The following is a 24,692-nucleotide window of genomic DNA, read 5'->3' on the forward strand; positions in this document are numbered from 1 at the left end:
ATGCATGTTTCCTTAAAAAAAGAATTGTACAAGTAGTGTGATTGTCTTGTTTTGGGAGCTACATGCATCGCCTTAGCTAAAGTTAGTAATGAATTGCAACAATTTCTCTATTTCTTTGCTAACTTAGATTTTGTTCTATTTAAAGTCTTATTTATATGTGTTTTAATATGATAACCTATTGTATAGGAAGTAGGTAGTGTATAAATCATAAAAACAAGAAGGCATTTTGAGTACTTACCTTATAAGGACCTAGTCCAAGGTATTTGCATTTACTTTCTCTTTTAGTCTTCACATTGGGTATAGGAGGAAGATACTACTCTTACTGTTATTATTATTATTACCCTCACTTTACAGGTAAGGAAACTGAGGTTCAAGAGACCAAGTAACTTACCCACCGTCACACTTATCAAATGATGGAGCCTGGATGTCAAACCCAGGCAGTCTTACTAGAGAGTTGAAGCTGTTACCCACTGTGTAATTAATTGAAGAAGTAAATTGACTACAGGACATTAGCACTTGGTTAATATGTACAACAATATCCTCTGAAACTGAACAGATTAAAATTATAACTCATGATGCTTCTGCCTCTCCACAACACCCCTCCCCCAACACACCAAACCTACTGTGAAGGCAATTTCAATTCTGCCAGCAGTATCACCATTGTCTCAAACCTTAAATTACCTCTGACTTACGTCTCTCCTTGCACTTTTATATACAATACAGCCAATCAGAGACAGCAGGTAGCAAGAATCTTAGTTATTAAAATTTTTTTAATTTATTATTTTTTATTTATTTTTTTATAGTATTGAACAATACTATATTAGTTTCAGGTATACAACGTAATGATTCAATATTTTTATAGAGTATATTCTATTTAAAGGTATTTATAGGGCTTCCCTGGTGGCTCAATGGTTAAGAAACCACCTGCCAATACAGGGGACACGGGTTCTAGCTCTGGTCCGGGAAGATCCCACATGCCGCGGAGCAACTAAGCCCATGTGCCACAACTACTGAAGCCCACGTGCCTAGAGCCCTGCTCTGCAACAAGAGAAGCCACCTCAATGAGAAGCCCGCGCACCGCAACGAAGAGTAGCCCCCTCTCACTGCAACTGGAGAAAGCCCGCGTGCAGCAACGAACACCCAACGCAGCCAAAAATAAATAAATAAAACAAATTTATTTTAAAAAGGTATTATAAAATATTGGCTATATTCCCTGTGCTGTACAACACATCCTTGTTGCTTATTTATTTTATACATAGTAGTGTGTACCTCTTAATCCCCTACCCCTATCTTGCCCCTCTCCTGGCTATTAAAAGTTTTGTGTCATTGAATTTCTACTGGGTTAGGGACTACCAGTACTAGGTACTGCCTTTTAATGTCTTTGCTTTAATTTACAGGATCAAAAACAGAGAATGAAGAAATTTTGGAATTTGTTATTATTAGAAGCCAGTAAACAGTAATATTTCAGCCACTTCCCAATGGAGAGTTATTAAATCATGAGACAGATTATGCAATGGTAGTTTTAGTAGTTTTATTTAAGCTACGGGTAGTATCAAAGAAGAGGCTATATACTTGGCAACAGAATACAATTAAAGTCCAATATTTATATTTGTTACATAAACTTTTATTTGAAATGGATGAATGGTCCGTCAGGCCAGTCCTCCGGGAACTATTGATACTTTTCCCAAGGAGAGCGGAGAGTCCAGCCGCTCTCAGAAAGAACTACCTATCCCAGAATGCCCTTTTCTCCATCTTTCTCGCGAGAATCCCGGAGGGCTAGCTCAACCAATCCCTTCATGAAGAGCCTATACTATCAGCCAATCAGAAAGCGAAAGGTGCCCAAAGGCGGGAGGCGGAAGGCGCCATAGGTTTGAAATAGGAAAGTTGGCGCGGCTGCGGGATCCGGTTCTGGAGACCTGCTGTTGGCTGGTATCGGTTCGTGTCTTTGTGGGGCAGGTGGTCGGGCTCAGGCCTGCCGGAGAAGGTGGTAATTGAGCTGGGCTCCGAAACCCGCCTGTCGCGATTGGGGAAAGTGGGTTTGGAGGCGGAATGCGTGTTTTTGGGGAGGGAGTCTGAAATGCACGTCTTGTTGCTGTTTGGGCGTCTGGGCCTTGCAGGGTGGGGGCAGCGACGAGGCAGAGGGGTTTGGGGTTTCGCCAAGACATGTCTGTGACCTTCCTGGAAAGATTTGACGTCACTGGGAAGGTTTTAGCGTAACAGAGAACTGGTGGGTCCTGGAGTCTTACAGGACATCCTTTTACAGAGGAGGACACTGAGGCCCAGAGAGTCGAGGTCAAGTACTAGACCTGGACTAAGCCCACTAAACTCCCCTCCAGTCTCCGTTTTACTGGTATCTTTCCCGGTCTGGGGGTGGGGGAGGGAGAGGGAGTGTAGATGTGTGGGATCTTATTCTATGATAGGGGCCCTGTCATTTGGGACCTGACAATCCAGGGTGGAATCAGAAAGGTCAGAGTTGGAAGGGACCTTAGAAGTCACCAATTTTACTTGTGAAAAAAGGAGGCAGAGTCATTTCCCCAAGGTCAGAGAGTGTGTAAGTGATATGTGCGGTCACACTACTAACGAATTCCTGGGAGGTAGAGTGTCCTGATTTCCTGCTGCACCTTGACCGTAGTTAAGTCTAGGAGGCTTGATCTGCCCTGGAATATCTAGAGTTAAAAGTAAGTTGTTATGAGAGTAGGGGATTAACAGATGCACATTATCCTATATAAAATAAACAACAAAGGTTTACTGTATAGCACAGGGAATTATATTCAATATGTTGTAATAAACTATAATGGAATAGAATTGAAAAAATATAGATATATACATATATATAACTGAATCTCTTTGCTGTATACCTGAAACTAATACAGTACTGTAAATCAACTGTACTTCAATAGGAAAGAAAAAAAAAGTAAGTTGCTAACCATTTTCTAGCAAAGATCAAACTGCCAAAATATACTTGATTGGAATATGTGGCTGATATGGTTTCAATAACTTAAAAAATATAATGTGTCCTATTTGTTTTCTAGCATTGTCTTACAAAATGGTAGAGGACGAACTGGCACTATTCGATAAAAGCATAAATGAATTTTGGAATAAATTCAGAAGCACTGTCAGTGACACCTCCTGTCAGATGGTGGGCCTAAGAGATACCTACAAGGATTCCATTAAAGCATTTGCAGGTACATAAGTTTAACTTGTAACATGCTGTTTTTGTTTGTTTTTTAGTGTAATTTCAGCTGAATTGAAATTTCACCTCCCAATTTCTCTTTCAGAAAAGCTGTCTGTGAAATTAAAGGAAGAAGAACGAATGGTTGAGATGTTTCTGGAATATCAAAATCGTATGTGACAATCTGTAGAAATGGATCACAGAGGGTTTTTTTCTAAATTAAACATCTTCATGAAATCCCTCATACAAGTAAAACAATGTATTTATAGATATAGTGTATACACATATGAAAATAATGAACATATGTGTACCCATAATGCAGCTTAATAAATGGAACATCCCATGTTATACCTTCCTCTTCTCTCACCTTCTAGAACTAATCTGTCAATATTTTAATTTAGTATTGAGTTTTTGAATGTTATATAAATGGCATCATTTTGTATGTATTCTGTCCCTTTGTTCACTCAGCATTATGCTTGTGAGATTCATTTATACTGATGTGTAAATGCCTGAATTTTTTAAAAATGAGTTTCACAGACTAGGGTTTGAAAATCTGGAGTTCCCTCAGCTCTTTGGGTGTAGGGTTAACACTGACAGTTTTTCTTTCCATATTTTTACTGCTGTTCTTGCCTTCTCTTTACTACGCCTCTGCAGATTGTCCAGAGTGGATCGGCAGCTTTTACTGAGTTCTCACACACAGACCACAGACATATAGCCACGGTCCAAGATCCACTGGAGATACTAAATTTAGCTGCACCATGTTTTGAACACTATTAAATCAGAGTGCCTTTATGTGGGACACATGTGGTTAATATGCCACAGTCCCTGATTGTTTCTTCTGCTTTGCTTTGAGCACTTAGTTTACTCATTATCTGGAGCCTGAAGGCATTTGATCTTGGAAACCTGGTAGGCTGTTATGGTAGACTTCTACCCGTGTTTATTTTCTAAGCTGCCCTGAAGCTTCCATGTCCTTTTACTGCTTCTCATTCCCTCTGTAACCAGTAGCAGGAAGGAAAACCGTGTGTGTGTGTGTTTGTAAGAGTGATATTGAGTTTAGGTCCTTTAAGCACTCTTGGTTTGTAGAATCCCTAGGGATTAGAAAATTAACTTTGAAACTATAAATTTTCAAAAACTACAATTCATCTCAAAGTGTGCTCTGAATGATTATCTGTAGTGTGAAGATGTGTTCTAAATAGTTTAAAATCTAAAAGCATTATCAATTATTTTTCTTTAAAAAAATCAGTTTATACTTGAACAGAAATATAATTTACATAAGTTTGATTAATTCGTTGAACATTTAACTGCTATTTGCCAAGCACCAAGGAGGCCACAATTCGTAAGATGTAATCTATACACTGCTCACAATTTAGTGGAAGACATAGGTAGGAAAACTACAATTAAAATACATTGTAATAGTTGCTATAATGATGGGATGGGAATTTAGTGACATAGAATCTGGAGAGCTTGAATTTTCCAGTGAGGATTACAAAATATTTAACAGCTAACCCTTACGTTATACACCACATGCCAGGCCCTATACTGAGCTCTTTACATATAGCGATTCACTGAATCCTCACAACAACCCTCGGAGGTATGTTTATTGTTTTTAATCCTACCTTATGGATGAGGAAATAGGCACAGAGAGGTTAAGTAAGTTGCTCAAGGTCAGACAGCTGGTAATCAACAGAAACATGATTTGAATGTGCACAATCTGTCACACTGCCCTGGAGAAGGTCACATAGAAGAGGGATGGGGAAGTCCAGCAGAGTCAGTGCCCCTATTCTAGAGGAGGGAAGAGCATATGGAATGTGGTGGAAACATGAGAGCTTGTTGAGTTGTGGGATGGCTAGAGTACAGTGTGAATGGGGAGTGGCAGAGAAGTGGCTGGTCAGATGATGAAGTACATTATGTGTTGGGCAGAGGAGATTTATTTTGCAGATGAAGAAATTAAAAGCTCACTGAGGTTAGGAAACTTGCCTAAGATCATATATTTTGTAGATAGAGGGTCTAGGATTGCAGCTGAAACGTCTGTGCTCTTTCCAGTGTACCATCTCACCTTTCCACGTACAAGGGAAAATGTAAGGGCGGGTTCCCATGGTGAGTAGTGAACGTTTGAAATATTGGCCCTGGTGAATAAAAGAGCTGACTATAAACATATAAAATAATAGTCATGCAATACTGAGCGCCCTTACATTTGTATTGGCACAAATCCACACAATTGTTCCAATGTTAGAATAAAAACACTCATATATATGGTATTTATGTACCACTTAATAGTTTAAAACTTTTCATATTATCATTGGATACCCTAACCCTGTAGTGAAAGTAAATGGGCAGTCATTATTATTCTCATTTTACAAATGAGGAAAAGAGGCCCCGAAGTTGTGATTTGATCAAGGTCCTTGGGTAACAACTGAGAAGCCAGATGGGAACTGAGAACTTTTGACTTTAAAACTGTATCTCTTTTGCAGTACAGTTCTACTTAATTATCCTTAAAAAGTAGCATTTTTCTTTCTGGTAATTCTGATAAGATGTTTATTTTTAAATTACACCTGATATAATGTGATCATGTCCAAATTCTTGGAAAATACAGAAAAATAAAAAAATATCTGTAATGTTGAGAACCACACTTAACAGAAGACTTTGTAGTTTTTATTTTTCATATGCTATCTAGGTTTTTTTAAGATAATTGTGTTCAAAAAAAAAAGATAATTGTGTTCATGGTATCTATATAACTTTGTATCATTTTTTTTTCTTTTATCTACTATGGCAGGATTTTCCCACATTACTGAATTCTTTGAAAATATATTACACCTTATTGATATACTGTGTTTAATAATTTACTTATTAGTCATACACAATGTTTTCAGTTTTTCAACATTATAAATAACACTGAAAATAATTTTTTGTATATGAATACTTGCACACATCTTCTTTTCTTAGAGGAACTTTGTAAAAATGAAATTACTGGATCAAAGGACATGAATATCCTTATGACTTTTATTTTGCAATGTCAAAAATATTTTCCAAAAAAAAAAAAATTTCCACATGGACTCTAGTATTTTCATTCTTCTCAACACTAGCTATTATTTTTGTGAACATTGTTATAATAAATGAAAATTAGTGTGTTATTGCTTTATTTGCATTTCTATGATTACTGAGGTTAAATCATCTTTTGTATTTGATAACCATCTGCATTCTGTGTTTCCTCTGTTCATTCGTTTGCTGGTCTTTTTCTTAGGAATTTATATTTGTGTCTTCTTTAGATTAAGAATAATTACCTTTGTTGGGAGAGGATAGTTTAATGGTCAAAAGCATGACCTTTGGGCTTCCCTGGTGGCGCAGTGGTTGGGGGTCTGCCTGCCGATGCAGGGGACACGGGTTCGTGCCCTGGTCCGGGAGGATCCCACATGCTGCGGAGCGGCTGGGCCCGTGAGCCGTGGCCGCTGAGCCTGCGCGTCCGGAGCCTGTGCTCCGCAACGGGAGAGGCCGCAACAGTTAGAGGCCCACATACCGGGGGGGGGGGGGGGGGGGGGGGGGGGCATGACCTTTGAAGTTAAGACCTGAATTTGAATCCAGATCTTACTGTTGACTGCATTCTAGCAAGTAAAGCTGTGAGCAAGTTATTGAACTGCTGAGTCTTTTCCTTCTTTTTTTTTAATTGAAGTTATAGTTGGCTTACTATGTGTTAGTTTAGGGTGTACAGCAAAGCGATTCAGTTATATATATGTATCTATTCTTTTTCGGATTCTTTTCCCTCATAGGTTATTACAGAATATTGAGTAGAGTTCCCTGTGCTATACAGTAGGTCCTTGTTGGTTATCTATTTTATATATAGTGTTTTTTTTCTTTTAAAAAAGAGTAAGATGTACATGGTAATTGTATTACTGTGAAAGTTAAGTAAATTTATATAAATGTAAGAACACAGTATCTAGCATATAGTAGAGTTTTTATGCTTATTTGAATCAAATATGAGTTTATTTGCTTGCCTGCCTTTCTCTTTGATTTCTTTTTGCCTTTGAGTAAAACAGTCTTTCCCCATATAGTTAATTTTATATTCACAGATACTGCCTTTTAGGTTTCATAAGATTTCATTTTACATTTAAATATTTAATAAGTTTGTTTGGGGAACAATCTACTTCTTGACTTACGATATTTATCATATTAATTTGCTAAGTATACCAACATTTGTTTTCGAATTTTTTTTTGTTTTAACTGAGCTGTAGGTCTCTTCTTCCTCCCTACGTCCCTCTCTTCCTCTCTCATTTCTTCTTTGTGGTATATTCCAGAATTATTTATATGACATTAAAATTAGCTATTTCTTCAAAGCATCTGCAAAGCCATCTTCTAGAGTTTGGTTGCCTTTGGTGGTAGGTTTTATTCATGTATTTATTTGGAGGGGAGAGCTGCAAAGGTCATGATCTTTTGATTTTGTATTTCGTGGTTTAATTTAGTATTCTCATTTTAATAAGCATTTTTGTCTCTTCATTTTTGCTTTCAAAGACAAACAGGAAAGACTAGATATGGATTTTTGTTGTTCCTTTACAATTTTTACAATCATCGGGAAACGCTTATCAATTAAAACATTCTTTATTAATTTTATGCAAGTCAGTATTTTGCTCTTAGATACATGTTGACAAGCAAAGCATATAGATTCTAGCTAATACTTTGTGCTTCTTACAGAGATCTGCAGGCAGAATAAGCTCATTCAAGAAAAGAAAGAGAATTTGTTGAAGTTGATTGCTGAAGTAAAAGACAAAAAGCAGGAATTGGACGCACTGACCGCAAATATCCAGGATCTTAAGGAAGAATATGCTAGGAAGAGGGAAAGTAAGTTTCCAGTTGTACATGTATTTAAAACAACCTAAATTTCAAAGTGGTGATGGTTCACAGTGTGGACATCTTGCCTTCTCCCCAGCTCACCGCCACAGGTGGCTAACATACGTCACGGTCACAGCCAGCCACTCACCTCTCTGCAAGGTGTCTGTGAAGTTTGCTAAGTGCGTTTCATTTTCCTTCTTTTGCTTAAAGATCCTTTTGATTTCTGATAGAACCAGAGAATAATGAAATTGATATGGGAGTTTAATTAAGCAAAGTGGGAGACAGTTTCACTAAATAAGATTTGCCTGGGAGAAACCATAGTGAAATTTATGCAACAAATTTATTGATCATACATTCTCTGTCAGGAACTATTAAGCATGCGCTTCACACTGCAAAGCCTCTTTGTCTAAGACGTTCACATTTTTTTTTTTTGTGTGTGCGGTACGCGGGCCTCTCACTGTTGTGGCCTCTCCCGTTGCGGAGCACAGGCTCCGGACGCGCAGGCTCAGCGGCCATGGCTCACGGGCCCAGCCCCTCCGCGGCATGTGGGATCCTCCCGGACCAGGGCACGGACCCGTGTCCCCTGCATCGGCAGGCGGACTCTCAACCACTGCGCCACCAGGGAAGCCCCGTTCACGTTTTTTTAAAAAGGGTGCTTCTTTTGGATAGGAGCCTTATTTGCCCACAAATGAAATAATCAATTCTAAAATCTCTTGAAAATAGCAAAGTTTGTTTTGTGACTGCTTTTCCTTATAGAGTTTGTGTACCAGTCAACATTATTTTTCTTATCTGCTAAGTATTACTTAGGGAATATTGCACTAAATTAAAAAAAGAATTCTAAACTAGCGTGAAATAAGGCTGACTTCTTGTGAGAAGTAGTTATGTTTAAAGAATAGAATATTTTTCCAGTGAAGCAATTGATATATCTTTGGCTAACCAGGAAAAGCAAAGTAGTGTACAAGAAGTCTTTCTATTTCTGTGCTAGTCATGCAAGCCCTTGGCCTATTTATTCATGCTACTTCATAATAAAATAGAATAAAACTTATTCCTCATACTACCTGTATGTATTTTCTCATGCATTTTTTCCTTCCAGCTTGAATGAGCAGAAGCCCCTTTTTGCAAATTGGTAGAGATAGAAACTGTAACAAATGTAAATATAAGCTGATTCATTTGCCTGGCATCATTTTTATAGTTGTTTTTAAGTTTGTTTTAATTAAATAACATTAATTGAATGTTATTTAAAATATTCAATACTCCGTGTCTGTGTTTTTAATCATAGCTATTTCCACTGCTAACAAAGCTAATGAAGAGAGGTTGAAAAGGCTACAGAAATCTGCAGACCTGTATACAGATCGACTTGGACTAGAAATTCGAAAAATTTATGGTAAGTATATTAATGTAAGTAAAACATAGGATATTAGAAAAGTCTGTCTTAAGTAGAAAAGAATTTTTAAAATATTTTCAAGTAAAATAATGGCCACATTATTAACTTTTTAGATAGTAGGAAAAAATTACAAAATTTTTATCACCCTAATGTAATTACTGATCCTTGGTTGTTTATCATCCAGTATTTTAATAAATGTATTTTAGGCATGTTGCCAACATGCAAATAATTTTTGTTCCTGGTTCTTACTAGCATTGTATGATTAGTATTTCTCTAATTGCTATAGCCTTCATAATGGTGATTTTAAAATGGTGGTGTAATAATTCATTCCATAAGTGTAGCATAACTTATTCAATCTTATATCTATTGTTTAACCCATATTACTCTAAGTTAACATTTGGATTTTACATTTTTCAGTTTTAGAAGTACTATAGTGAACATAGGTAGACTTCTCCATTTTTTTGACACAATTTCCATGGAATTTCCAGAAATGAATTACTGAGTTAAAGCATATGAATATTTTTGTGGCCATTATGTAAATATGTGACAATTTACAGAAATATTTATTGTGTTGGGAGTTCCCAAGATTACATTCAGTTTTGGCGATTCACTGGAAAGTGTACAGGACTCAGCAGGGCTCAGATTTCTTGCGGTGAAAGGATACAAAACAAAATCAGCCCAAAGAAAAAAGGCACATGGGGCAAAATCTAGAGAAAATGAGCTTTTCAGACACAAGTTTTTAAGAGTCCTAACCCAGTGGAGTCACACAAGACGTACTTAATCCCTTCAGCATCGAATTGTGACAGTACGTGTGAAGTGTTGTCTACCGGGGAAGCTCATTAGAGACTCTGGAAGCTTGTGCCTGGTTTTCCGTGGACTTCACCCCAGGTATCTTTTCCTGTTGCTGATTTTGCTGTATCGTTTCACTGTAATCATAGCACTGAGTATAACCATATGATGGGTCCTGTGAGTCCTCCTAGTGAATTTTCAAACCTGTGGTGGCCTTGGGGATCTCTGACACACCAGGCAAGGACCAGCCTTGCAAGCAGGCCTTTTCTGGGGATAGCAGTCTCAGGCCTGCTATGTTAACTTTTCTGTGCAATCTGTCTACAATGTAAAGAGTACCCATTGCATTGTATTTGTGCCAGAATTGTAGTTTTTTTAAAGTTTTTTGGTTTTATTTTGTTTTTTAGCAGTTGACTAGATATAATAGAAACTATTTTTTTAAATGCATTTCTTTAATTATTAATGAAAATGTGACCATTTTTTCCCATTGTTTACTAATTACACTTCTTTCTGAGATTGATTGGGCCCTTTATTCATATTATCTATTTGCCTTGGTTTTTGTTTTTCTTCCTATCTGTCAGAATGAGTTTTTAATACAAAATATTAACCTTTGCTTAGAGCAGAACATAAGGTCCAGCTCTGAACTTTTGATCCATTGGTCTCTAAGTTTATATTCACTGTTATCCTGAGGTGCTTTTTTGTGTTTTGTTTCAAAACCAGTTTTAAAGCTTTAAAATTATTTTTATATTTAAAGTAGAAGTTTCTCATAGTCCTCAAAGTCAGGAAATAATGTTTTAAAGAAGAGACAACACCAATTAAACTCTTCATTTTGCCTAACTGAATATCTTACGAAATCTTTTCTTTGGCATGCATACCTCCCATTACTGTTAACAGTTTAAAAAATCTGGTATACTGACATAATTACTTCATTTTGAATTTAAATGCAAGACAAATTTTTTTCAGTGTTTCTGAAGATTTCTTTTTATAATTAAAAGCATTTTTTATGCTGTAGAGTAAAACTGAAATGCATGTGAATTTCTACTTTGTGGCTGCCATTTTGAATTTCTACTGAGTATTTACTCCTTAGTAAGCATTTGGAGGTCTTTTGAAAACTAGGCTTTAAGTCCAGATAACTGTGTAGAAAAAGTCAAGTTAAATTTATTGTCAAATTATTAAATGACAATAAAAACTTATTGCGGTTAAATATATATAACAGAATTTGCCACTTTAACTCTATTTTATTGTAAAATTCAGTGGCATTAATTACATTCACAGTGTTGTGCAATCATTACCACCATCTGTTTCCAGAATTTTTCATCATCACAAACAGAAACTCTGTACCCATTAAATAATTCCCATTCCTCTCTCCCCTCAGCCCCTAATAACGTCTAATTTACTTTCTGTCTCTACAAATTTGCCTATTCTAGGTATTTCATATAAGTGGAATCATATAATATTTGTCCTTCTGTGTCTGGCTTATTTCACTAAGCATAATAATGTTTTCAAGGTTCATCTATGTTGTAGCAAGTATCAAAACATCATTCCTTTTTATGGGTGAATAATATCGTGTATATATACGCTATGTTTTGCTTATGTGTTCATCTGTTTGTGGACACCAGATTACTCTCATCTTTTGGCTGCTGTGAGTAATGCTGCTGTGAACATTGCATGCAGTTATCTGTTTGAGTCTCTATTTTCAGTTCTTTTGAGTATATACCGCAGAATGGAATTGCTGGGTCATGTAATTCTTTGTTTAAATTTTTTGAGGAACTGCCAAAGTATTTTCTACAGCACCTGCACCATTTTACATTCCCACCAGCAATGTACAAGGGCTCCAATTTCTCCACATCTTTGCCCACATTGTTATTTATTTATTTTATTATAGTCATCCTAGTAGGTGTGAAATGGTATCTCATTGTAGTTTTGGTTTATATTTTCTCAGTGATTAGTGGTAAGGAGTATCTTTTCATGTGCTTATTGGCCATTTGTATATATTCTATGGAGAAATACCTATTCAAGTCCCTTTGTCCATTTTTGAATTGGGTTTTTCTTTTTGTTGTTCAGTTGTAGGAGTTTTTTTCATATATCTTGTATGTTAAACCCATATCAGATCTATGATTTGCAGATATTTTCTCCCATTCCATGGGTTGTATTTTCACTCTCTTGATAGTGTCCTTTTAAGGGCGAAGTTTTTAATTTTGATGAAGTCCAATTTATCTATTTTTGTTGTTGTTGCTTGTGCTTTCGGTCATATTGAAACTACAGTGCATTTCAAAGCTAATTTGTAACTTGTACGTTTGGAGACATTGGTTAAGTGAATATATGTACTTAGCAATGTAGATATTGATCAGAGATGGAGGTAAGAAAGCTCATCTCCATTGAGAGCTTTGGCACAATAAAATAATTCTCATACTAAATAATTTAATCCCTTTTTTCAGGTGATAAGTTGCAGTTTATATTCACTAATATTGACCCTAAGCATCCTGAGAGCCCCTTTATGTTTTCCCTGAGCCTAAATGAAGCGAGGGACTATGAAGGTATGTACTCCTGTCTCTTAACTGGTACTTAAGATTGGCATCCCAGAATGTTATTTGACTTAGAATATAAAGTAATGTGAAGGCAAGTAATATTCCCACAAGCTGTTGCTTTTTTTCCAGTCTTGCTTCTTGGGATATTGTCTTCTAAAGGCAATGAGTATAGTTTTTTTATAGATATTATCCAGGAGCCTTAATAAGTAACTTTTCTTCAGGATGACACAGTGCCACTATGGCTAAAAGACTTAAAAGACCAAAGATCAGTGCATTTCATATGCAAGTATGAATTATCCTCTTAGAGAATTTAAAACAAAGCTAAAGCTATAAAGGTTATGACTGCCTAAATGTGGATATTGTAAGTTATCTAAGTAGGTGGTTTTAAAATTGAATGTAAAGTCAGAATGTGATCATTTAACACCCCCGCTCCCCCCAAGTTATCCTATCCTGAAAATCCCGAATGTTGATAATTTAGCTTAGTTACTGATTCTCCAGCAGGCCAGAAGGGCTTTGATGCATGGGAAATATGTATGTTTGGCAGTAGTGTGAACAAGAAGAGAATGGAAATATATTTATCTCTTTTTATTATTCTAAGGCCCCCTTTAAAGTAGTCCTTAACTTATTGGAATTCAGAAAAATGGGTCTTAGCTCTTTATACCTATGTTCTCATCCTAAAGTGTTTATAGCAGACAGACGCTCAGGTAAACTGCTGAGTTGGCTCCCTGATGTGCTCTAGTGACTCAATTCCTATTCTAATGAAATTTATATTTTAGGAATCTAGTTCAGGTACAAGTGTTTGACTTTTTACTCTATAGGTAAATATCTTCTAATCTGATAATGGGTGCTAAATTTTAAAAAGCAAACCCCCAAACCTCCTACCTAGCGTCTCAGTTTTCACCAACTTGGATAGCCTCTATTGCTAGGTAGTGTCACAGTATTTGATAATGTATTAAAATAGAATCTACAGTATCAATTTTGAACCAAGCACTCTTTGCTATTCTTTCTCTGCTTTGGTCATGGGCATTGTTTCCTAAGCAGTCTCTACCAAAGAGCTGGAAATCTGACATGGTTGAACTTCTTCTTGGACAAAGGACAAGATTGACGGTAGAGAAAGTTGGATCATTCCTTTCCTTTGACCACCTTTACTGGAGACTTGCTCCCAGTGTGTACCAGCTGGTGCAACTGCATTCGAGGGTCATATTGTTCTTTGTCTTTTGAGTCTCATTTCATTACTAGGCCATGTAAATAACACTTTGGGAATAGCAACCACATTTTCTAATGACCCCCATTTCACTTGTAAAACTTCAGATATTTCTTTCCACAGCTGTAAGTTATTAAGGGTTGCCATTGAAAGTTGTTCTTTTTTTAATCCAGTGACCAGAAATTAGAATTGAGGCCAAATTTTGCAGAGAAAACTGACAACAGTTCAAAAAAAATTGTTAAAATATTTTAAACAGTTAAATGGGAAATGGCATGCTGTTCTGTATCTCTAAGCTCTTCAATCCCTTGATTACCTTCTGTTTAAATTTAAAGCAAGATTATAGTGCTTAACATTTGAATATTTAGAGATTAAACAAAGGAAAGGTCTAAAAGACAGGATACTAAAATCAAGTAAGTGTATCTATCATTCTATGCTGAAAGCATTTCAATAAAATGGAATTGAAATGACTTGAATCAGATGAGAACATCTAAGTTAGAAATATTTCTCTTCTATTAAAAAACTCATTCAAATTTCCTTTTTTTTTTCCCCTTCTAGTGTCAGATAGTGCTCCTCATCTTGAGGGCCTAGCAGAATTTCAAGAAAATGTAAGGAAGTCCAACAATTTCTCGGCTTTTCTTGCCAATGTTCGGAAAGCTTTTACTGCTATTGTTTATAATTAATGTATAAATAGTATATAAAAACCGTTATCCTATTGTGTTTCTCTTTTTAAAAAAGGTCTCATTATTTGTTGTTTGTCTATAATCCGTTTGTATTTTTGTAACATTTCTGTGTGCTATTTCTGTAAATTATTTAAATTAAAATCTTAGGAAAGATTTATAAAGTCAAGCTTTTGGAGGTCATGGACCAGTAATAATAAAAAATGAGGGGGTGTGGGCCCAACCTAAGGTTTGCAATTTTTAAAATGTACTTCACAAAATAAATATTGTCCTAATATCATAAAGGAAAGAATATTTTTATCTTAAACCAAGTGGGATCTACAGTTAAAATAAAGGACAAATCTTTACATCAGAAGAAGATTGGCAGTATTCTAAAATGTCTTTTAGAAAAGAATCTAATTTTGAAAATCCAAATATAGAAAATTTATAACCAATTTTCATCTTATAATATTTATACTGGTTAGTTGTGGTCTGGATACAAATTTGCCATCTTTGGAGTCTATTCAATACGAACTAGAACTCGATCAACTTCTTCTAAGATTTCATTTTTGTCACCATTCTTTCTTTATAAATTTGGTTGTCTTTAGGTCTGCTGGCTTTAGTGGAAGGCACGTACTACACCTCTCAGGATATCTTGGGCACACCTAAAAGCCATGGAGCAGTGGCCTTCGTGCTTCCAGCTACTGCTGTCTTCTCCTTGCAGTCTGGGGGAAATGTTTAGACCAGTTGTCTAGTTAGAGTTGGAGGGAGTTTCAGAGCACTCTCCCTCAGTGGCCTCTCATGCCTAGGAAACCCAGGTCTGGAGGTAGATTAACCTCAAAAACTGAGCTAAGAGTAGGGCTATTGTAGTTCTCTAAATGGAAATAGACACTACATGTTTAACAGAAAAAAATAGCAGATGACTACTATAGTGAGTACATATTTACTGCTTGAAATATATTCTCAAGGAACAAACAGAACTTAAGAAAATGTTTTCATTCATTGAAACTAGAGGAAAACCATGTCTCATACCACAAATTCTTGATACAATGTTTTGAACCATACAGCGAGAAGGCACGAGGCATTGATTCTGAAAGATCCTCTTCACCTGCAAGTTAGAGAAATGAAGACGGGGGATGAGAGACTAAATGGGTAGCTCCGCACTTAGGTCCATTTCTCCTCAAGGACCACCATTCTTCACTTCTTCTAACTGGGGTGTGGAGGTGGGACGAGACATCTGAATGAGACGTAGCAGGAAAGTCACAAAAGGATAGCATAGGAACCAGCTTTGCAGCTGGGATCCAAGGTCAGACGTATGAATAAAGGGCACTCTCATACCAAACAAAGGGCCTTAAGCCATAGACATTTATATCAGTTTGTTTTCTCACCTGGAAAGTTGATTCATTCTAAAAGTGGAATTGGGAATTGGTTAGGGTTGGCCACCTTAGAATAATAGTACTTTCTTAACTCTTCTTATGTGCCCAGCACTGTTCTAAGCCCTTTACAGATGTCACCTCATTTATATTCCCTCAACAACCTGTGAGGTAGGTACTATCCATAACCTAGTTCTACAGATAAGGAATCCAAGGCACAGAGAGTGTAAGTAACTTCAAGTCAGATAGCTGGGAAGTGTTAGAGTTGGGATTCAAACCCAGGTGGCAGTCTGGCACCTAACCCATGAACTTCACCTAGACTCTACCTTATGCCTTTCTATGCTATATTGCAGAGAAAGTATGTGAAGACAGAGTTCTTAACAAAGATTCTATACAAATTTGAATTTTTTTGTTTTTTTTTTTACAAATTTGAATTTTTGTAATATAATTTTGCTTTTTTGTTTCTATAGAAGTATAATGATTAAGAAAAAAAAAAACAGGGGGATATGTTTTGTCTGGATCCTTAGTACCTGGCCTTCAGAACCCAAGTGACTCACTGAGAACCATCTCTAGGTATTCAGACTGCACTTATCAACCCAGGTCTTTATGGAAATGGTGGATGGAGGACTGTTGACTTATGCGTAAGTCTTTATCTGTTCAATCAAATATAAATGCCCTAATTTTTGAGGTTTGCTCTGTGCCAACCTAGGAATATTCTGGAGTCAACATTATTAGTATATTAGCTTAAATTTTAAAGTTTGATACATTATGAAAATTGCGCTTTGAATACATGTGAAAGGTAAACCAAGCTATTCCATTAAATTTGCTCTATCCATTTTATTTAGGATGCTATGTTGTAAATAAGAAATAATACTTTTAAGCATTTACAGTCTTACTGGTACGGAAATAAAGCACAAGATACATAGGTAAGAGATTTTCTTAAATGGGAAACAAATGCACACAAGTAGTAAAACTGAACTGGAATCCAAATCTGGTGGACTAACCTATTCCACATTTTGTAATAAAATGGAACAACAAGCCCTCTAAAATTAAACTCAATCACTAATTAAGTTAAAAAAACAGAATCAGCACAAAATCTGCTAAAATGTACTGCTAGTGGATTTAAAGTTTTGATTTCCCAGGTAATGAGGATTAGAATGTGTTGCTTCTCTCCCACTTCAGAGGATTCTTGTACAGAGACAATTAGTTATATTTTAATTTGTGTACCATGACAGTGAAGTGCCTAGTATCACTCTAGCATAGTATCTAACACATAGTAGAAGCTTAGTAAGTATTTGTTAATGTCGAACACATTTCTAGACTCAATATGGGATTATTTAATGGGAAATTAAAATTACATCTTTGAAAAGGAGCTGACTTGTTCAGTAATACCTACAGGCATGTTGCTGAGATGTCCAGAAATTCTTAGAAGGTAAAGATATTTCTGCCGGCAATTCTTGACTAAATGACAAAGCTAATTGAGAATAAGACTCTTTCTGAATAAAGACAAGGGTTTCATCTAAGTAGAAAGAGAGTCCGTCAGTTAAGTAAGTAAACTGGAGAGTATATGAGCTGTTTAAATCAGCTCCTTTCTTGGTATTGTTAAACATACTGTAGTGTGAAGTGTGAACAATGTATGGTGAAATATGTGAAGAATGTTTGGAGTTTAGACACATGTTATCATTTTCCCTTAGCAACCAAGCAAGCTGGAGGTAGCTGCTGAAGCTAAGGTCCAACAAAGGGAAAAACTTCAGGGATGAAGTTATTTTACTCAGTTGGATAGATTTTTACAAAATTCAGAAAGTGGCAATATTTGAGATCAAATAAATGTGATCGGTATAATGGTAAATCTTGAATACTCTTTTTTTTGTGAAAAATTCTGCTTTCTGGCTCCAACATTGGTAATGTAGAAAGATTTGAGGATTAAGATGTGGTCCCGTCTTTGCTCTACTATTAGAATTGATACATGATGTTAGGCAAGTCATTTAATCTTCTGAGCATCAATTTTCTATCAGGCCAGACTGCACTATGTGTAGTTTCCCAAACTTGCTGTTTTCTTTTTTGTTGACCAGGCCAAGAAAGTTTTCTTCTATTTTCAGTTAACTAAAAGTAATTATCATGAATGTTTGTTGGATTTTATCATGTTTTTCTGTATCTTTATAGATTTTCACCTTGTATCTGCTAATGAGGAGATTTATATTAATAGGCTTAAAAAAGCAGTTGAATTAAACTTGCCTTCCTAGAATAAATCCAACTTAGTCATGGTGTGCAATCCTTTTTGTTTTGTTTTGTTTTTAATAACGTTGGATTCAGTTTGTGAAACTTTTGTTTTAAATTTTTACCTCTATAGCCATGAATTAGATTGGCTTTTAATTTTCCTTTGTATAAACTTCATGGGATGTTGGAGTCACAGTTATCCTAGGTCCTAGACCCTTGAAAATAGTTGAGATGTGTTCCTTTTTTTCTGTTTCCTCAAAAAGTTTGAATAAGACTTCCTGTTTTTGAACTCACATATAAAACTATGTGGGCCTGTGTTTTCTTTGTAGGAAGATGTTTTTAGAATGCTCGTTAAATTTTTTTAATAGTTACTGAATTATTCAGTTATTCTATTTCTTCCTGAGTTTTGATAAGGCATATGTTTTTGAGAAGTTTATTTCTTTTGCTGACATTCTTTGCAAATTAATTGGTATAAAGTTGTTGATAATATATAATTTTAGTCTTTGATATCTACTGCATCTGTAGTATGTCTACTTTTTTCTTAGAAGTAATATTTATTTATGCCTTTCTTAATTTTGCTAGAGGTTTGCTCAGTTGATTAATCCTTTCAAAGAACCAATGGATAGCTTTGTTCAACCCGTTATTTTGTTTTATATTTCATTAATTTCTGATCTTTTTCATTTCTTTTATTTGCTTTAGGTTGTTTCTGATGTTTTCATAAATTCATAATTAGGATGCTTAATTCATTAATTTTAGCCTTTCTCCTTTGCCTTATAGTACTTTTTTTAAGCTGCTTTCCTGAAACTACAGGTTTTAATACGTAGTAACTTTATTTTTTATTTCTAACATTTAAAATTTTCCATTAAGATTTATTCTTTGTCCATGTGTTATTTAGAAGTGTGTGCACATGTGCATTTGTATGTGTGCAGGGACATATACATATGTGTTCTCCAAACACACAGGGTTTTTTCACTTAACCTTTTCTTAATGATTTCTAACTTACATTGTGGTCACAGTTTCTAGAGTCTTACTTTGTGGCCTCATATGTAATCAGTTTTTTACGTGTGTATTTTCCAGGGGTTACGTGCAGTACTTTCTTATCTGCCCACAGCATCCACCTCACCCTTCCCACTTGCCTGACTCCTGCTCAGTTTGGACTTTCCCTGACTTCCTTGATCCTAATTAATGCCCCTCCTAAATGTTCTCATAACCTTCTTGATATACTCCTATTATAGCATTTATCACAGTGTATTGTGTTTACTGGTCTGTTGTTTCCCTTTCAGAAGAGAGACTAAGGGCTCTCTGAGGAAAAGGGCTCATTGTCTTTTTAGTATTGAAGTGACAGAGTGATAGTGCCCCAGCCACTCTGTATGGTAACATCTGTTCGCCCGTCAAAATCCCACCTTCTCGTGATCCCCTGCCCCCAGGCCCATCTTCCCTGAGTTAGACATTTTTCCTACTAACATTGCCACAGGCAATGGGATGTGTTGTTATTTTGATTCTCCAAATTAGGCTGATTACCCCCAAGGCCATCAAGACTTTGGGGGAGGGGAGACTTTTTCTTGGAAGCTGGAACAAGTTACATTATGCTCCAATTACTAATCAGTTAAAGCCTAAAGATACTGTACAATAAAATTTAACCCAAACTAAATATTGTATTACTTTTTGATGGATCCAAATGGATCATAATATTCATTGTGAATATTATTATGAGTAATTGAAAATGCAAAAAAAATTAATCTTTCTGGTTGACAGGATAATGGATAGTAAGCTTTTACTCTACCTGAAAGAAGACAGAGTAATGCTTTTGATATTTTTAGTGAAAATCTGGCTCAGACCTCCCTCTACTGCCTATATTTCAGGTTGTTAATGTTGCTAAAAACTTCCTGACATATGAAAACTGCCTAGTGGAGTATAATTAAGAAAGCCCAATTAAAAGTTTAAAAGTATTCATATTAAAAATTATTTTAGTCTCTGTGGAAGACTTGGGCACATCATTATTCTTACCAATATGCACTTAATTTTTACCTAAATCTAAGGCGTACCATCCGTACCTGTCCTGCCAGAAAGTTCTTCCCCTTCTAAAAAGATATCCAAGTCTGTTATCCCCAACAATATTTGTATTTTTATTTGGTTTAAGACTATAGTATTTCTTTGAAGTTTAAAAATTACATATCATCACAGATGCAAAAAGGATTTGCAGCAACATTTTAAACCAGGAAAACCATGTATGTCTTTACAAAGTAAAACTGCTTTATGAAGAAAGAGAGGCCCCCCCCTTCTTTGAAAATTACTTCCAAAGAGTTTCAGGGCCCAACCACCATTATCATCACTTTCTCTATACAAATGATCGAGTGTAGGCTACAGTCAATTGCTATACAATTTTTTATCCATCAAGGCTTAATGGAAAGAAGTCAGATGAAGAGGAAATGTAAATTCAAAATCTCAGTTCATGGTCTAATGGCCTATTATTCAGCCTACTTTCTACGTGTGGAAAGTCTTCATTAATACACCATTAAGGATGACGTTAAAACTTCTGATCTGTTCTAGGCTGTAAGTAAGTTATGTCTCACATAACAAATTTTACTTGTGCTCCTTCGGGTCTGATATCTGTATCTATAAATATCTCTATGTGTTAGTTATATCCTGCTATAGGAGTGTAATGGTGCAGAGTATAAAAAAATATATGTACCTTGGTTTGAAAATTTCCTTTGTGAAAATATAAAATTTGACAGGATAAAAAAATAAACAGAGGTAGAGGGCAGGAGAGTAATAGAATGGGTTTTAATTACTCCTTTAATGCCAGACTGTCTATTTGGCACAAAAGTAAATCTGCCCAGATGTATTATCATCAGTACCTTGACCTTCCATTCAATGGAGAGTGTGGTCTCCAGACTGACTTAGGTCATTTTCTGAAAGATGCTGCTGTACCAGTTCTCTTCATTCTAAAATGTTCCCCTCGGGAAGAGGGGAACCTTCTCATTCTCAACCTTTTCCCGTTATAGGGCATTTGAGGAAGCAGCATAAATCTCTCTAAATTTTCCATTTTGACAAGTAAATGCTAGTTTCTAGAACTTTCCATCCAAACTAGAGACTCATTAGCACTTAAAGTGTCTTTCACTAGGAAGTTGCTTAGGGTATTCCTTTCATCGTGACCTGGAAGGGAAGTGCAGAATTCCTGGTTTCTGAATTGGCGTATGAAGTTTCCAACTGGGCAAGGAGGCATGAAATTTCTGGCACTGTCTCCTTCCTAACCTTTTCCTATCTGCCTTGCTCTTATCCTCTGATCCCCAGCCATCTCTGGCTCACACTTGACCTCACTCTAAGAGCAGTTCTGGTTGTGGGTAGAGGGTACCTCAGAAGGTCATTGGCTCAGGATGGTACTCCATTCTACCCTGAAATCCTCTGCCTGGTACATGGTCCTCGTCTACCACCCTCTCTTCCGACCACACCGCCTCTTTGCCTTGGCTCCTGGTCCTTTATTCTAACGTCCTTAACCTGGGTCTGTCTCACTGGTGCCTTGCCTGCCTGTCTCTGCTAAGCTCTTCTTCTTGGACTTGATCTGTGTTCTTCCCCATCTCCCTGACACTGCTTGACCTCTGGTGGGCCTACTGTGGCTATTTCCACCCAAGACCCCAGGAAAAAAGACATCTGTGTCCTAATCTCTGTTGTGCTACCAGAAGACTGACTTCAGGCTGAACTGCCTGGACTCAGTTTTCTCTCTCTCTGTGAGCAGAGGCTGTATTAGGTTATCTCTAGGGTCTCTTAGAATTAGAAAACTCTAGGAGCCATCAGGCCTCTTTCCCACCTACCTTTACTCTCAATCTTCTGACTCTGTTTCAAAGAACTAAGTGCAAAGCACTGTGACATGCAGGTCACATCACCATCACCCAGTTAGAAAGACAGAAGATCACAGCATTTGTCTTTATTTGCACCACACTGTATAATTTACAGAGTGTAAGGCGATGCCTTCAGAATCTTGCTTACGCTTGTGAAGATGTGTCCCCGGCATTTGAAGGGAGTTCCTCCACATAAGCAGCAGGAAAATGGCCTTTTTTTCCCTTTAAAGAACCAAACCACCATCCTTCATCTTTCTTCTTGTGTATAGTCACAATGTCACCTGTAAAAATGCACATACATATAAACAAGTGGGTTTCTGCACTTAAGCATGTGCCCGAGTCTGATCAGTAAGACAGTTTTTAAGGAGATCCTGCTTTCAAGGAGTTACTTGGTAGCATCATTTTTCTGCATGTGATTCAGATGAAGCAAAATTTATTGACCACCTCTGCACAAAGCAGGCAGAATGCAGAGAATATTAAAAAGAGTAAGGTAATGGACAGCAAGTTGTGCCATAAAATAGTTGGATTAAAAACAAAATCACTTTGGATCCTATGTCCTCGTGCTGCCTGGCTCACTTTGGATAGAGGTGATGGGTCATCCCCAAACTCTTTCTTGGTGTCTGTGCTTTAAGGGTTCCTCATGTTGGTGGCCAAAATAGTTTGGTGTGTTGACTACTAAGAGTATGTCTCAAGCTTCCAGACTTTTCTTTAGATCGAGGCAGCTTTTCTCCATTATATGAGCCAGCTTCAGAGTCCAAAGTTCCAACTCACAGCTTTGCATGACAATATAACTCCCTATTCAACAATGTAGATAATTTGAATAAAATATCAATTTGAGGAAAATACTCCTTTAAAGCAATGATTCAAATAAACAGAATTCCTAGGAAACCCATGGCTCTTCTCTAATTCTCTATTAAAAAGAAAAAAAACACATTATTCCCTGTCTTGTAAGAGAGAGTCCTTTCTCTCTGGCTGCTTCCTGTACATCAAAGTGGAAATATCCACTTCCTTAAGGATCCAAGAGCTACTTGATCTTTAAGCATCATCATGAGGTCATTTTCAGTCTTTCTTTCTTTCATTCTTCTCCCCAGTAATTTTCTTTCTAAGGCAAAGGAGACCATTGATCCCCGTTCTATCTCTCCTTAGTCACATCACTATTTATTCTTGCAGGAGATCACTCTCAGGCTAAGGTCTCCATCTAATGAGTTCTCTCAGGTCAGTAGATTGACACAGCCTACTATCGGAATTCAAACGAATAACTTAAAATTTTATCACCAGCTTCCCTAAGCCTCCAACGAACTCGTTCCATTTAAAGAACCCACAGGATATAATGTATAAGTAGGCTTTGCAACCAACAGAACTGAAGACAAGATGATCAATTTGTGTTAACTATGTAACTCAGACTCAGGACCCTGGGTTCTAGGTGGCATCTGGGAAGTGTGTTAATTCATATGGAAGGTGGGACTACTGCATTTCATTTACTCACTGGTGTAGGCAGCCTTAGGATGACATGATGAGTAATGAACTGACTTCTATAACACTGAAAACTTTTAAATTAAAGGCAACATTGATTTAAGATGCATGCAGGAGAGAGTCTACTTTCCTTTTTTCTTGTCTTTACTTATGTCTGAGCTACAAGGAAAAGTAACTGCCTGGAGAACTCTGACTGGCAAACTGAAAAGGAAGCACCTGTGAACCAATAGCAAATACATGGTATCCCTGTTGTTTGGCTGCAAAATCCATCTCAACTTTCTGTTGGTTCTGGGCACCATGTCCTGGTCATGGATTATAAATTTTCTCCTATGACACAATTCTTTCTCACTAACCATTTCACTTCCAGATCCCTGCCTTAGCTTACCATCCAAATGTGGTTGATAATTGGACAGACAGAGAAAGTTGAGGCTGGTGACTTTTTCTTGTTTAATAATCTTGGGGTCTACACCATCCATCATATAATAACCTTTCCACGTTAAACAAAAATCTGTGACACAAAGAAGGGGGTCTGATTCCTTTAATTGGGCATAAAACCCTTTTTTGAGAGAGAAGTGTGAGAAATACTAAGCTGGGAGTCCTTTGACCGGGTTTAGAACTGGCACTTAGACTAAGCCATGAGAGGAAGTCACTTCACATTCTTGTATGAGTAACTTTCTGAAAAGGAAAAAGGTGGGGCTGCCTCTCTGATAACTTGCCATTACTGACGTTCTACCCCAGTGGAGCACTGTGATTAAGAGCGTGACTCTGAGTTTCTGAGTCCAAATCCTGTGCCACTACTGCTGGTGACTTTAGCCAAAGTACTTAACCCTTCTGTGCCTCAGTCGCCTCAGTCATAAAATGGGCATAAATAATACCAACCTCAAACGTTTTTAGGAATATTAAATTGGACAATGTGTTTGCAGCAATGTCTGGCACCTAGTAAACACCAAATACGTGTTAGCTATTTTTATCATGTGAGCTTTCTTTTTGATGTGCTTTATCTTCTAAGAAGAGTGATTATAAACCTGAACTGCTTTGACCTGGTAATAACTTTTTTTTTTCCATAGAAAACAATTTTATGGTTACCGAAAGGGAAGGGGGGTGGGATAAATTAGGAATTTGGGATTAACATATACACACTACTATATATAAAAGAGATAAACAACAAGGACCTACTGTATAGCACCTGGAATTATATTCAATATCTTGTAATAGCCTATAATGGAAAAGAATCTGAAA

General features: G+C 36.7%; 2 protein-coding genes across 3 annotated transcripts in view; one reads left to right on the forward strand and one right to left on the reverse strand.

Annotated features, from left to right (window-relative positions):
• The first annotated feature begins 1,840 nt into the window (after window positions 1-1,840).
• SPC25 (SPC25 component of NDC80 kinetochore complex) lies at window positions 1,841-14,588 on the forward strand. 2 transcript variants are annotated; one of them, XM_082658722.1, is made up of 7 exons: window positions 1,841-1,935; window positions 3,033-3,185; window positions 3,279-3,344; window positions 7,856-8,002; window positions 9,273-9,377; window positions 12,602-12,700; window positions 14,451-14,588. In XM_082658722.1, the coding sequence occupies exons 2-7, from the start codon at window positions 3,047-3,049 to the stop codon at window positions 14,573-14,575; spliced, it is 681 nt and encodes a 226-aa protein (XP_082514848.1). In that variant the 5' UTR covers window positions 1,841-1,935; window positions 3,033-3,046; the 3' UTR covers window positions 14,576-14,588. The 2 variants fall into 2 exon arrangements, with proteins under 2 accessions (XP_082514848.1, XP_082514847.1); XM_082658721.1 differs by having other exon boundaries at window positions 1,909-1,984.
• Window positions 14,589-15,576: 988 nt separating this feature from the next.
• NOSTRIN (nitric oxide synthase trafficking) overlaps window positions 15,577-24,692 on the reverse strand; it is a 69,648-nt gene continuing 60,532 nt past the window's right edge. The window contains exons 16-17 of the mRNA XM_082658769.1: window positions 22,129-22,261; window positions 15,577-15,659 (exon numbers count right to left, since the gene is read on the reverse strand). Coding sequence (XP_082514895.1) covers window positions 15,656-15,659; window positions 22,129-22,261 — 137 coding nt within the window. The 3' untranslated portion in view covers window positions 15,577-15,655. The remainder of the gene's footprint in view (window positions 15,660-22,128; window positions 22,262-24,692) is intronic.

The sequence above is a fragment of the Grampus griseus genome, assembly GCF_964374135.1.
Source record: "Grampus griseus genome assembly, chromosome: 7".
Lineage (NCBI taxonomy): Eukaryota > Metazoa > Chordata > Mammalia > Artiodactyla > Delphinidae > Grampus > Grampus griseus.

Excerpts from the sequence above, each read along its gene's own strand:
- SPC25 (XM_082658722.1), top strand. The coding sequence starts at position 3,047 with ATGGTAGAGGACGAACTGGCACTATTCGATAAAAGCATAAATGAATTT. Across the intron at positions 8,003-9,272 it reads ATATGCTAGGAAGAGGGAAA|CTATTTCCACTGCTAACAAA; the intron begins GTAAGTTTCCAG and ends TTTTAATCATAG. Across the intron at positions 9,378-12,601 it reads AGAAATTCGAAAAATTTATG|GTGATAAGTTGCAGTTTATA; the intron begins GTAAGTATATTA and ends CCCTTTTTTCAG.